Source organism: Ceratotherium simum, chromosome 14, assembly GCF_057802395.1.
Source record: "Ceratotherium simum simum isolate JZ-2026a chromosome 14, ASM5780239v1, whole genome shotgun sequence".
Taxonomy (NCBI): Eukaryota; Metazoa; Chordata; class Mammalia; order Perissodactyla; family Rhinocerotidae; genus Ceratotherium; species Ceratotherium simum.
Window position 1 is genome coordinate 61,667,079 of NC_141913.1, and position 13,434 is coordinate 61,680,512.

The 13,434-nt window shown below is 40.2% G+C and overlaps 1 protein-coding gene across 7 annotated transcripts in view; it reads left to right on the forward strand.

The window, feature by feature from the left end:
* The window catches only part of ZNF236 (zinc finger protein 236), a 119,103-nt gene that overhangs the window by 25,072 nt on the left and 80,597 nt on the right, over positions 1-13,434 (forward strand). For all 7 annotated transcript variants that reach the window (XM_087439350.1, XM_087439345.1, XM_087439349.1 and 4 more), the window contains exon 4: positions 11,175-11,353. In XM_087439350.1, coding sequence (XP_087295476.1) covers positions 11,175-11,353 — 179 coding nt within the window. The remainder of the gene's footprint in view (positions 1-11,174; positions 11,354-13,434) is intronic.

The following is a 13,434-nucleotide window of genomic DNA, read 5'->3' on the forward strand; positions in this document are numbered from 1 at the left end:
AAATAATGATGTATTAAAATATTTTGGAATAAATTCTCCTTGCACATCATAAGAAATCAAACAGTCGAGAAGGGTTCATGGAGTGAAAAGTTAAGTCTCTGTCAACCTCTGACTTCCAGTTCTTCCCCAAGAGGCAGCTTCCATTAGCAGTTTCTTTTGTATCCTTCTGGGGCATTCTGTGCATTTATAAATCTCCTCTGCACCCCTATTAATACAACCCATATTATTCTGGCCTTTTTTCCTTCAATTAACTGCATCTCAGGTATTGTCACACATCTTTTCATCAGAGAGCTGCCTCATTGTTTTTAGCGGCCACATAGTATCATCGTAATCCGTAGGTCACTATTGTTAAACATACACAACGCAAGCAAGTTACATGAGCAGTCTCTTCATTTACAGATTCTGGTTCTTGTGACTTGCTTAGAAATACTTCCCAAGTTTAAAATTACTATTTTTTAAAACCCCACCATGTCTTCTAGTGCAGTACACATGCGTATTTCAGGAGTCGTGAGTTCACGCTCCAATCCAGTCCATCCTCGCATGTCTCCTGCCTGTCTCCCTTAGTTCATATTTGTGCGTCCCTTCCTCCACGGTGAGGACCCTGGCTCCCAACAGGGGCAGCACATTCATTCACTCATTTGCTCAATCCTGCATCGTGTCTGAAATAGTTTCACACTTGGTTGGCCCATACCACTGTAAGTAAACCTACTAAAAAGCAGTCAGGATTTAAGGTAAGTACAGGGTAATTTGATTCAGTTTCCTTTCTATTTTAGGCCCATCCCTTTCCCATTCTTATGATCCACAGCCCTCAGTTAACTGCCCTCAATTAGGGTTAGGTTAGTGCGACCACAAAGACAGCCCAAAGCAGAGTAGGGATCGAGGGCTGGGGATTTAGGTTTCGAATATTTGAATATTAATTTACATTTGAAGTCAAAATGATGCAAACAAGGAGCACTCAGAGAAGAATGGCTCCCTCCTGTGCCCTCTGCCCCATTCCTCTCAGCCTTTCCTACTTGTTTTTCTGGTTTGTCTTTGCTGTGTTTCTCTTTATAATGATAAACAAATGTTTGTATGTTTCTTACTTTCCTTTTCTGGTTTATTATTAATCCAAACTTTAAAATTTTGCCTAGTTAAAAATCAGTCGGTATTTTTATTTTGATTGCATTAAATTTTTATATTGCTACAGGGGAGAACTGAACATGTTTGCAATATTGAATCTTTATTGTCAAAACATCACTCAGTAATATTTTGTTCATATGGATTCAGTACATTATTTAAATTTATTCTTAAATGTTTTAAGACTTTTATTAATATCACTTAGGGGGATCTTTCAGTTATATATTGTTTGTTGTTTGTCTACAAGAAAGCAAAGCATTTTTGTATATTAATTTTATAGTTTGCCATCCTACCAGATTCTCTTTGGTTTTCAGCTATATAACTTAATCTACAAATAATAATTGGGTAATAAGATTTTTTGTTTTGTTTTCAACTAGCACATGGGGTTTGAAATAAAATCACCTTTTGATCATTATTTGTCATCACAATATGTAGTGATAGCATATCCCCCTAACTTTTTATTTTGAAAAATTTCACACTTGAAAGGGGTTCAATGAATACTTGAGTACAGTGAATCCTTTACCTGGGTTCACCAATTGTTAAAATTTGCCAGATCTCACCCCCACCACCCACCGTTTTGAACAATTGTAAAAGTAAGTTGAGACATCATGTTACTACTTCACCTCTAAATACTTCAGTATATATCCTGTGAAAACAGACACTGTTCCTCATTATCACACTCCGGAGTTTAACATCGCTATGATAATCCTTCTTCAGAGGTTCCCATCTAGAGGGGCAAGGAGTGACTTATAAGAGTGTGGTAGAGAAGTGAGTTTTGAACAGAAGAGATATGTCTCCCTTTGACTCTAAAAGAAAAAAGTGAGGATGGGTTCAGATGGAGATGAGAGTGCAGATGTGTGGTGGAGGTGGAGGCGGTTCCTGCTGTATGAGAGCAGATCTCTCAGTCTTTCTCAGTTCTCAGTCTCCTTAGTCTTAGCGTCTCAGTCAGTTTTTCACCGAGGCCAAAATCTAAGAGTTCTTTTTATTAAGTAATTAGATCCAAATAGTCTAATAAGTATTTATGTCTCAATAACTTAATAGTCATTTGAAAAACTGCTCTACATAAATTGGGTACTGCACAGCTTTTAAACCCTGAATTTCCTGTTCCACATTGATTTTCACTCAGTCTCTGCTTGTTAACCACAGCAGCTACCAAAACTCAGCTCCACAAAGATACGATGTTATTGCAGCTGAACTGTCTCGAGCTAGTCGTTTGTGTGATATTGGACAGTTGTTGACTATCACATTTCCCTTGAGAATGTCAGCTGTCCCTTGGCTCCTTGATGAGTTTGTCATGGTGCACTGGAGTGGCTCGCCCACAGGATGGGACTATGGCTGTATAGCCTATTTTTTTGCTCTGTGAAATAGAGACATTGCTCTGTCTTCACAGAAAAATGAGGTGGTTGGAGATAGGTATGGGAAACCTATTTTGGGAAATGGGAGCAGAGCCTGACCGGGGACAAGCACATGGATTGTATTACATGTAGTACATGGATTTTATTACATGTAGTACATGGATCATTGCTGAGAATTGGTCTGTGTTTGTTGGTTGGGAGTGGGAGTGAGAATGTGTGGTTTCCTTACAGTGCCTGTCAGCCTGGGTAGGAGTGGGGGTGGTTGTCTGCATCAAGGTTAGGACTTACGAAGCATGTGTTATGGAATAAGAAAGGAGTCAGGACAATGGGGACACTGGCAAGAGAGTTGAAATGATATAACATGTGGCCTACGCTGCATAAGCAAAGAAGTGAAACCTGGGGGGGGTGTGTGTGTGTGTGAATCCTCCAGCGGGATTACACAGATGGGTGAAGATGGTTGAAGCAGGTCCACTTGCACTACTCATTCTGGTTGGGCTTAGCCCTCAGGGTGATAGTAGAGGGCGGATGTGGCTCTGTAAGCCAAGGCTGCCACAGTTGCTGCAACCTCAAACTCATCTACACAGGTCACCAAGACAGGGAGATTTACTGTGTTCCATTCTAACGTTTCTTCAGATATACCTTTTAATATTTACTCTGACTTCCTCCATAACTAGAAAGGGAAATAACAGTGATTTATCATTTCCAGAAGTTTTTAGGTTTGTATATATTATTTCCAAAATCTTCCCTTCATTATATTTTCTCTTCCACACACTTTGTCCAAGTTCTTTTCGCAATTGTTCCCCGAAATGGAGCTCACAGTCCTTCCACCTCTGATAACTCTCTCCTCTTTACTTCATGTGCTATGTGGGTTTTTTATTGCTGTTGGTAGGCCTGTTGTGACACACTCTCCTGAGCTGGGAGCCCCGTCGTGGTGCCGGCAGCTGTGTGGGAGCTTGTGCGGCCTGGTGTCATCTGGACCCTTTGTTTCCCTGGCAAAACTCCAGCTGTCTTTGTCTTGCACTGTTGTGGTCGTAAGAACATAAATATCCCATAGTTTTTGACTCATTTTTTTTTCCAAAAGGCCTTTGAGAAACGTGTGTTTCCTGAAATCAGTTGACTACATTTCTGTTACACTAACCTGTCTTTTCTTTCCTCCCTTAGAATATAACAGATTCTCTCTCAGATAGTAAATAGTCATAGGAGAAGAAAAGGGTGGAATAGTCAGAAAAGAGGCTTTTGCATAACTGTGGTTTGAAACTAGTAATGGAAGCCGTGAGAATCTTTATCTTCGTGCTCTAGCACCACTGTTTGTGCTGCCAGGGAGAAGGGTTCTGGAAGTTGGGAAATGATATTCAGTAACCTGCCCTGAGTAACCCTACACTGAACAGGAATTCAGAACTAGGGATTTTACAGTGAGCAGAAGCAAAAAAGCTTTGCTGTGCTTATTTCAGATGTGAAAAATATGTTGGCAATATGTGAAAAATGGGGTGCTCCTTTTTTAAAATGGTTGTGTTAGGGTATAGGTTCAGAGTTTTTCCTCTCTCATCTAACACTGGCATTATGCAGTACAGAGCTGGTAAGGCAGCTCTTCCCTCTGAGATTGTCTTGTCTGCTCTCTCTTTGAATGTTACTTCTATCACATGGTTTACAATGACAAGAGGGAGGAAGAGGGCACACTTCTGCTCTTTAAAGGCGTGATCCAAAAGCTGAATATCAGTTCTGCTGATATCCCATTGGGTAGAGCACACACATCACACAGTGTGATCTAGTGGTAAGGAAGTATAGGAAACAGAGTTTTTGGTTGGACAGCCATATGCTCAGCTAAGAAATCTATTACTGTGTAAGAAAGAAGAATAGATACTGGAACACAATTATCAGCCTTTTCCATGTATGTTAAAATAGTACATTTCTGGCTACCTTTGTCTATTTTGTATGCTTTTATTTCTCAGTTAATTGATTTGAGTATGGTATATTAGTAATAACTACAGGAGTAATTCCTGACCTTTAGTTGCATTTAAAAATAAGAATCCAGCTAAGATGGAATAGCCCCTTTATCCCAGGTCCTCCCTCTTACAACTAAAAATACCTTAGAGATAACACAACCAGCAGATGTAGAAAGACTCTGAAAGGTGGAAAGAAGAAGGCAGGCGGCTGAGGGGTTTAAGGACTTGAGGAACAACATGGCAGTGAGTTCCCTGGGCTTCTTTTTTTCCTCCCGTACACCTAGACAGGGTGCTGAAGAAGCCTATAGCCTTCTGCCAACGGGCATAGATGAAAAATGTCCCAAGAAAAGTTGGTTCCTCTTACCCAAAACCAGGAAAAGGGTAATCTAAAATAGAATCTTTTTGGTGATGCCCACTCTACTCCAGCCAAATATCAAGTGAAAAACTGCTCAGTGAGGCTGAGTGGAGAGTGATCTTCCACCATGTGTTGCCCCCTGTTCCTTGGAAGCAGATGGCCCTCTGATCCCCTGACTGCCTGGGATTAAGTAAGGAGCTATTCTTACATCCCTCTCCTGGCAGAAGGAGGTGGCACCCAGACTCCGCCACCTGATAGTGTTAGCAGAGCCAAGCTGGAAGCTGACCTTCCATCCTCTGCCCAGCAGAGGCAAGTAGTGTTCTGATTCCCTACCAGAGTAGTGTCAGTGGGTCAGTGAGGAGCTGAGCCTCACCCCATGTGGTGGCAATGAAACTTAACCAGGTGATGCAAGATGGACTAGTCTGCCTGTGCTTTCCACCCCCTGGTGTCAGTGAGGCCCTGCGAGGTGAGCCACACCCCCACCTGGTCCTGTACCACATCTCAACAAGGTAATTCCCTGCTAGAAGATAAGCTAAGATCTGGAGTCTCACAGCATAACACCCAAAATGTCCAGGATGCAGTTGAAAATCACTCATCAGACCAAGAACCAGGGCAGTCTCGACTCCAACAAAAAAAGACAGCAGCTACTGACACTGGGGTGACCCAGGGGTTGGAAGTATTGGGCAAAGACTTTAAAGCAGTCATCATAAAAATGCTTTATGAATTGTCTTGAAACAAATGATAAATATAAGAAATAGAAGATAGAAGAACCAAACAGAAATTATAGAACTGAAAAATCCAGTGATTAAAATAAAGAACTCAATTGAAGGGCTCAACAGTGGAATGGAAAACACAGAGGAAAGAATCAATGAACTTGAAGACATCAATAGAAATCAGTCATGCATTGCTTACCAATGGGGATATGTTAGGAGAGATGCACCAGTAGGCAACTTAGTCTTTGTGCGAACATCATAGAATGTACTTATACAAGCCTAGATGATACAGTCTACTACACACTAGGCTTATGGGACCACCGTCGTATATGCGGTCCATCATTGACTAAAATGTTGTTACACTCTGTATGACTATACTTAAGCTGAACAACAGAGAAAAAATAGATTGAAAAAAATTAACAACCTCAGAGAACTTTGGGACAATGATAAAAGATCCACATTTGTATCATAGGAATTATAGAAGGATGGGAGAAAGAGTGTGGGGCTGAAAATATAGTTGAAGAAAATTGACCAAGATATGGTATAAGGCATAACTTACACATTCACGAAGCCGAAGGAACCCAAAATAGGATAAGCCCAAAGAAATCCACATTAAGACACATCATAATCAAACATTTGAAAACTGAAGACAAGAAAATATCTTGAAAGAGGCTAGCGAGAAATGATGTCTTGCCAATTGGGGCACCCCAATTCCAGTGACAGTGAACTTCTCATCTGAAGCCCTGGAGGCCAGAAGGAAGGAAGCCAGAAGACACATTTCTCAATTGCTGAAAGAAAAGAAATGTCAGTTGTGAATTCTATATATGGTGAAAATATCCTTCAGGAATGAAGGGGAAATAAAGACATTTTCAGATAAAGGAAAACAAACAATTTGTTGCCAGCTGACCTACTCTTAAAGAATGGCTAAAGGAAGTTATCCAAACTGAAAGGAAGTAATAAGAGAAGGAGGCTTGGAACTTCAGAACACAAAGAGCAGTATGATGATTAATTCTGTGGTCAACTTGGAGGATGTTCTTGGTGAGATTAACATTTAAATTGGTGAAATTTTTTTTTTTTTTTTTTTTTTTTTGGTGAGGAAGATTAGCCCTGAGTAACATCCGTGCCCATCTTCCTCTACTTTATATGGGCCGCCGCCACAGCATGGCTTGACAAGCAGTGCGTCGATCTGCGCCCGGGATCTGAACCTGTGAACCCTGGGCGGCTGAAGTGGAGCATGCGAACTTAACTGCTATGCCACCAGGCCAGCCCCTAAATTGATGAATTTTAAGTAAACAAATTTCACTCCTGTAGTGTGGGTGGATTTTATCCAATCAGTTGGAGGCCTGAATGGAACAAAATGGCTGGCCTCCTCGAGCAAGAGGGAATTCTCTAGCAGACTGCCTTCAGACTTCATCTGCATTATTGGCTCTCCTGGATCTCCAGTCGCCAGCCCACTGGAGATTGTGGGACCTGTCATCCTCCACAGTCATGTGAGCCAATTCTTATAATAAATCTCTTTCTCCATACATACACATCTTTGGTTCTGTTTCTCTGGAGAACCCTGACTAATACAAACTTTCAGAATGAGTAAAAATAAAAACTGAGGTGAATATAATACATTATTCTTCCTAATGAACTCTTAAGTCATACTTGATGGTTGAAGCAAAAATTATCATCTGATGTGCTCAATGTACATGGAGGACACACTTAGCACAATTTTATTTTAAAGAGGGGAGAGTAAAGCGACCTGAATGGAAATAAGGTTTCTGTATGTCCCTGAAAGAGGTAAGATGTCAGAGCCAGCAGGCTGTGCTAGTTACATAGGTGTACTATAATACCTAGAGCAGCCTCCAAGAAAACCATACAAAGCGATGTACTCAAGAGTACTACAAATAAATCAAAGTGAGTTCTGAAAAATTCTAAAGTAATCCAGGAAGGCAAGAAAAGAGAAGCAGAGGAACAAGAAACAGGGTAAGCAGCCAGCAAAGAATAAAATGGCATACTTAGGCTTTAAAGTACCAATAATGACTTTACCTTATGGTCTAAGTATGTTAAATAAAGGACATATGGGAAGAATGCATTCAAAACAACATGATCCAACAACACGCTGTCTCTGAGACACTCTCTCCAAACGTAAAATGCCCTCCAAAACTCCTGGTATAGTGGAACTCAACAAGTGGCAGTTGTTGAAAGTATTACTTTCTCAAGTATTCACCATTTGTTATTTTGTCAGAGGACTCAAGAAGGGCCTTCTGCAGCTAAGCCTAGAAAGCAGCTTGGGTTGGTAGAAAGGGCCAAGCTTTGAAGTCTGAGGGAGGTGCCGCAGATTCCAGGGTGAGGTTGGGGATTAGACAAGATAAAAGTAGGTAGAATGCTTAGCCATGTGATGGGTATAGAACATCCTGGGGGCATCAGTGCAGTGTCCCCCGAAACCTGAGAAATAGGGTGAGGGTTGCCTTTAGGGAGTTAAACTCTGAAATCATCACATAATGGATTGGAGAGGTAAAAAGTTACACTTAAATGGGTACATTTTGTTGTATATAAAGTATACTTCAATAAAATTGATTTAAAAATAACCTATAAACATATTTTCTTATGTGTACTTATGAACTATAATTAACTTTTTAGTTTAAGGTGTTCCATTTTTTACTTTTTACTTTTAGAACACTGTAAGCTAATTTTTCCTTACTGCTCTATTGAGAGTAATAGTCTAAAATCTGTAGTGGTCACTACTCTGTCAAAATAAATCTCTAAACCAGAAAAATTACTGTAGTTTTTAAATCACTTAGAAATATTTCCTTAAGATTCACACGATTATTGAGGCTCACATGTTTTTTTGAGTAAATCACTCCCCTCAAGGGGTGTTACACCATGTTGGAGAAGCAGTGAATACACGCACACTCACAAACACACTTGCTCACGGAAGTTGTTGGTCGTCTTGGTAGCTCGCACAAGTGGACTGTGAGGAGAGACCAGGTGCCTTAGGTTTCGAGAGAAGAGCAGCCTTCTGGGCAGTGGCTTGTGGTTTATCCTGTGCTTTGAGCACCATTTTGAGGTCAACAGAGACAAACTCCTGTTGGAAAGGAAGACTGGCTCCTGAAAAAGCCTGGGGCAGGAGAAAGGGCAGCATTTTGGCACTGGAGTGTGAGAGGGCTGCCGAGAGAAGGGCAAGTGTGACTGTCAGAGCAAATGGGGGCGTGAGGAAAGATCACTCCTTGGCCCTGGGTGAGGGGAGATGGGAAGGGGGAGGGTTACAGGGAGAGTAACCTTAGGGCAGTTAGTATTTATCGAAGTTTCTATTCTGGTTGACTTTTAAAGGTGTTACATCTTCAGCAAGACAAGGGCTGATTAGAATGCAACGCATTTTCCTCAGTGCTTTCTGTTGCCACTTAGTGATCATTGAAATTACCCCAGAACTTCTGTTTCTAGGGGAGAACCTAGTAACTACTTCTAGCCTAGAGGACTTGACGTTAATCTGAATGTGGAGAATGCAATCAAGTGGAAAGTCTTAGCTATCCAGGAGGTCTTGTGCTCCTGCCTGAGACTTCCTCAGGTGTTGCCAGGTCACAGAAAGGGAGGGAGGCGCATCCTGGCTCCTTTTGGCCCACTGATGTAAAGCAGGGTAACAGTGATGAAACGTTCTGTCACGTGGCCTGTTTTGGTTGTGACCCAGGGTGTACTTGATCCTGCTTTCACCATGTAAGCAAACTGTACATAAACCAGAGTTTTCACTCAGAAGATTCTGACAAATTTCTGAGTAATATCCATGTAGATATCTCCTAAAATATGCTAATCTGATCATTTGGTAAAAAAGTAAGTAAAAAGAGGATGGATCTGAGCCACAGCAATAAAAGAATAAGGGTGGGAATGGGAGGATAAAAAGTTGTTTTATTTCATAATTATAAGGCAGGAGATTTGGTGGAGTTAGTGAAAAATGAATATTTTGCCATACAAATTCAGGAGTGCAGAGGTCATTTTTTTTTTTTTTAAGAGATGCAGGCTATTATGTTATATATTTTTTTCTTTCTGGTAGTTTCCTAGAAAGAATTTTCTTTATTATCAGCAAGATACTAACAATCTAGTAGCTAAATATTTCCCTAAACTATTATATAATAATACTAATTTAAATTTAATTTGAAATCATTATTTGCTCAAAATATTCCATTCATTGTCATCTTTTTCTGTAAAGGATGCTCTGAGTAGTATCAAAGAACATTTAATGAGGGTTTCATACATTTACAAAACTGTTACATACAGTAATTAGAAGAAAGTCTGATGGAAAGGAATAGCTATGTATTTTGTTATTTGGAAATAATAGTTTATGCTCATTGACAGGTTACACTCTTTTTTTTTTTGAGGAAGATTGGCCCTGCACTAACATCTGAGGCCGATCTTCCTCTTTTTCTTTTTTCTCCCTAAAGCCCCAGTACATAGATGTATATCATAGTTGTGGAGTTGTAGCTCTTCTATGTGGAACACTGCCTCAGCATGGCTTGATGAGTGGTGCGTAGGTCTGAGCCCAGTGTCCAAACTGGTAAACCCTGCGCCGTTGAAGCGGAGCACAGGAACTTAACCACTACACCACCGGGCTGGCCCCTACACTCATTTTTTTTTTCCCATGTTGGACGGTTCATTTGGAGGATCATTTAAGTAAATAATTGTACTATGGAGCTCCAAATGAGTAAAGTAATTGAACTTTGTACTAAATCAACAGTTTGCTGATTAAGGTCATTATTGAGTACTTCCTCTGTACCATGCACTATTCAGCATCTTACAAGCATCATTTTATTTGACCCTATGATGACCCTGTGAGGCAGGTGTTACTGACATCCCTGTTTCACAGACTTTAAGTGGTTAACACCCGAACGCATACAGCTAGTAATTGGCAGCCTTAAGATGAGCCAAGACCCAACTCCAGAACATCTGGACCAGTGTTATCTAATTGAAATATGAGTAATTTAAAATTTATAATAGCCATATTAAAAAAAGTAAAAAGAAAAGCAGATGAAATAAATTTTATTTTAATATATTTTATTTATGAAAATATATCCAAGATATTATAATTCAAATATTAAAAGTTATTGAGCTATTTTACATTCTTCTTTTTTGTAGTAAGTCTTTGAAATCCTGTGTATATTTTACACTTACTCCGCAGCTCTGTTCAGACTACACCTGTTTCAGGTGCTCAGCAAGCCACATCTGAACAGAACCCCAGACTTTTCTGTAATCGACTGCCTATAAACCAAATTGAAAGAATGATAGGTATTTCCATTTAAAAATTTATCAGCTGTAATTTTGTTTTAAGTCTATTATAGTCTATTAATCTATAATCCTATTTAAATTCTTCCTGACCCTTTTGTGGTATTGAAGTCATTCTGTTTCTCTATAGTTTTCACAGCATAGATAGACAAAATGCCAGTTACCCAACAGCCAATTTGAAACAAATCCCTCTGCTCAAAAATTGTGTTTTCCTCTCATCTTTTCCCCTATGTTTCCATCTTTTTCTTCCAGTAAAGAAGTGATTTGTATATATTCATATTTGGATATAGTGATATATTTTTCAACAGATGAAAATAGTGTTCGTTCTAGAGAATAGTTTAATTTGTGTATCGACCGTTTACAATACTAATTCTTTTAAGAAGTAATGGTTTTGCAATGTTTGCTCTGTTCATGGATGGTCTTTCTTTTGCAGAACCTCATCTGCTCTGAGTGTGGGGATGAGTTCACTCTGCAGAGCCAGTTGGCCATACACATGGAGGAACACCGCCAAGAGCTGGCTGGGAACCGGATTCATGCCTGTAAGGCCTGCAGGAAGGAGTTTGAGACCTCATCACAGCTGAAGGAGCACATGAAGACTCATTATAAAATTAGGTATGAGCCTTTAGTTGGGATTGGTAAAAAAACAAATCTGTAGACTATATTAAAAATTGGCATACTTTGCTATGTATGATTGGTTAAAAATATTGGATGCTTTAGAAACAAGAACACAGCCACTAATCTGGTGTGGTGTCAGGATGTCATTTAATGTGTAGTTCATGTCTACAGTAGGAGAGATAAGCTCAAAAATTAAAAATAGGTGTCAGGCTGTGTGGGTAAAAATTTTTGCTAGTATTAGAATGTTAAAAGCTGTAGAACAAAACTGTAGAATAAGATAAAAACGTAAGTTTTGACGGGTGGGTAACAACGTATGTGAAGTGCGTTCACAAGGACCAAGTTAGCAGCCGTTTTAATGAATTGGTTTATTTATACTGCCTAACTTTTTAGAACTGATATGTGCCCAACACTGTGCTTATCGTGTGTATAAACATATATAAATACAACTTCATTTAATCATTACGAACAACCCTGTCAGTCAGGGTACTTTTATGTCTCTGTTTTGCAGATGAGAAAACCTAGATTAGAGAGACCAGGTTTTAGAGTTTATGATCTTAGCAACTGTGCCTGTATTTAAATACAGATATACATTTATTCCTAGTAAAACTTAACATGTCTTTCAAAATTTCATATCTGATCTATTCCGGATTATATATTTTTACTGATATTTCCTTTTCTTAATAAAATGGGATAGAAAGTGTTTCCTGGCCCTTTGTGCTCAAGTTAGCTACTGGTGATGATCAATTGTCACACTCCTTGAGCTCATTTCTCCAATAAACTGTAAATCTAGTATCAATGATCTTTTTAACTAGTGTATTATCAGTGGCTTGCCACTATTGTAAGCCCCAACATTTAGGAAATATCCTTACTTTTTAACAACAACCATAACCACAACAACACAAAGCCCCACATCAGTTAATAAAGTTCATAAAATGTCCGAGGAGTTTGTGGTGTTTGTTTATTCTCTCAGGCATTGCATTTTAGAAACGTGGACTGAACATCTCCATACGCTCAATATTCTCTTATCTTTCCCACTTCCTTCATTTTGTCTGTTGTTAACTAATGTGGTACCCACCTAGTACTACATTATTTCAGTGATTTTGAAACCCCAAAATTTCATGCAAGCACTCTATCACACTAAATTTTTGTTTTGATGAAGTTTTGACACAGGCACTATTGATGTATCTCCAAAGGTTTTGGAGAGATCATTGAAGATATTTAGGTGGTCCTCGCGCACTAGACCTCACTGGCTTTTGGGTTTTCCAGGATCCAGGGACGAGCCAGACAGATGGCCTCATTCTCATGGAGCTGTCATTTAGTAGGGAAGACAGACAGTGGCAAAGTGAGTGGATCAGTCAGTGCAGCAGTTCCAGATAGTGGTCGTGTTGATCTGGGGTGATGCCAGGAAGGTAGGGCAGGTTGGTGAGGTGGTCTTTCTGGACATTTGAAATGAGATTTAGGGGAGGAGGAGGAGGGCCTGCAGGTCCAGGGAAGGGTATTCCGGGCAAAGGGGGAGCAGTTGCCACAATCTCAATAGCAGTGAGCTTTCTGTGTTTGAAAACAGAAAGGAGTCCAGTGTGATGACAGCCCACTATGCAGGGGAGCTTATTAGGGCTGTGTTTGAAGGAGACAGGGCCCAGGGGCTGTAGGGCCTTCAAGGCCATCCTGGGAATGAAGATTTTATCCCAAGTGTAGTGGGAAGCTCTTGGAGAGTTTTATACAAAGGAATGGCCTGTCCAGACTTCAGATGTGGCTGTGGCTGCTGTGTGGGTGAGGTTGAGCAGGGAAACTGGTGGATCAAGGCAGCGGCAAGATGATGCAGTTCTAAAACTGTGGTGGTGGCTGGAGAGTGGAGAGACAGAAGCATCTGGAGGTGTTTTGGAGTGAAACCAGCAGCTTGTGGAGATGGACTTGAAGTCAGGGGTGAGGGATAGGGAAGAATCCAGTGTGACTCCTAAGGTTTAAACTTGCACTACAGGGAGTTGCCATTTACTGTCAGGGAAAGGAGCAGGTTGGGAATAAGTGAAGAGTTCTGTTCGGGACATGCTAGATTTGAGCCACCAATTAGCCATCACAAA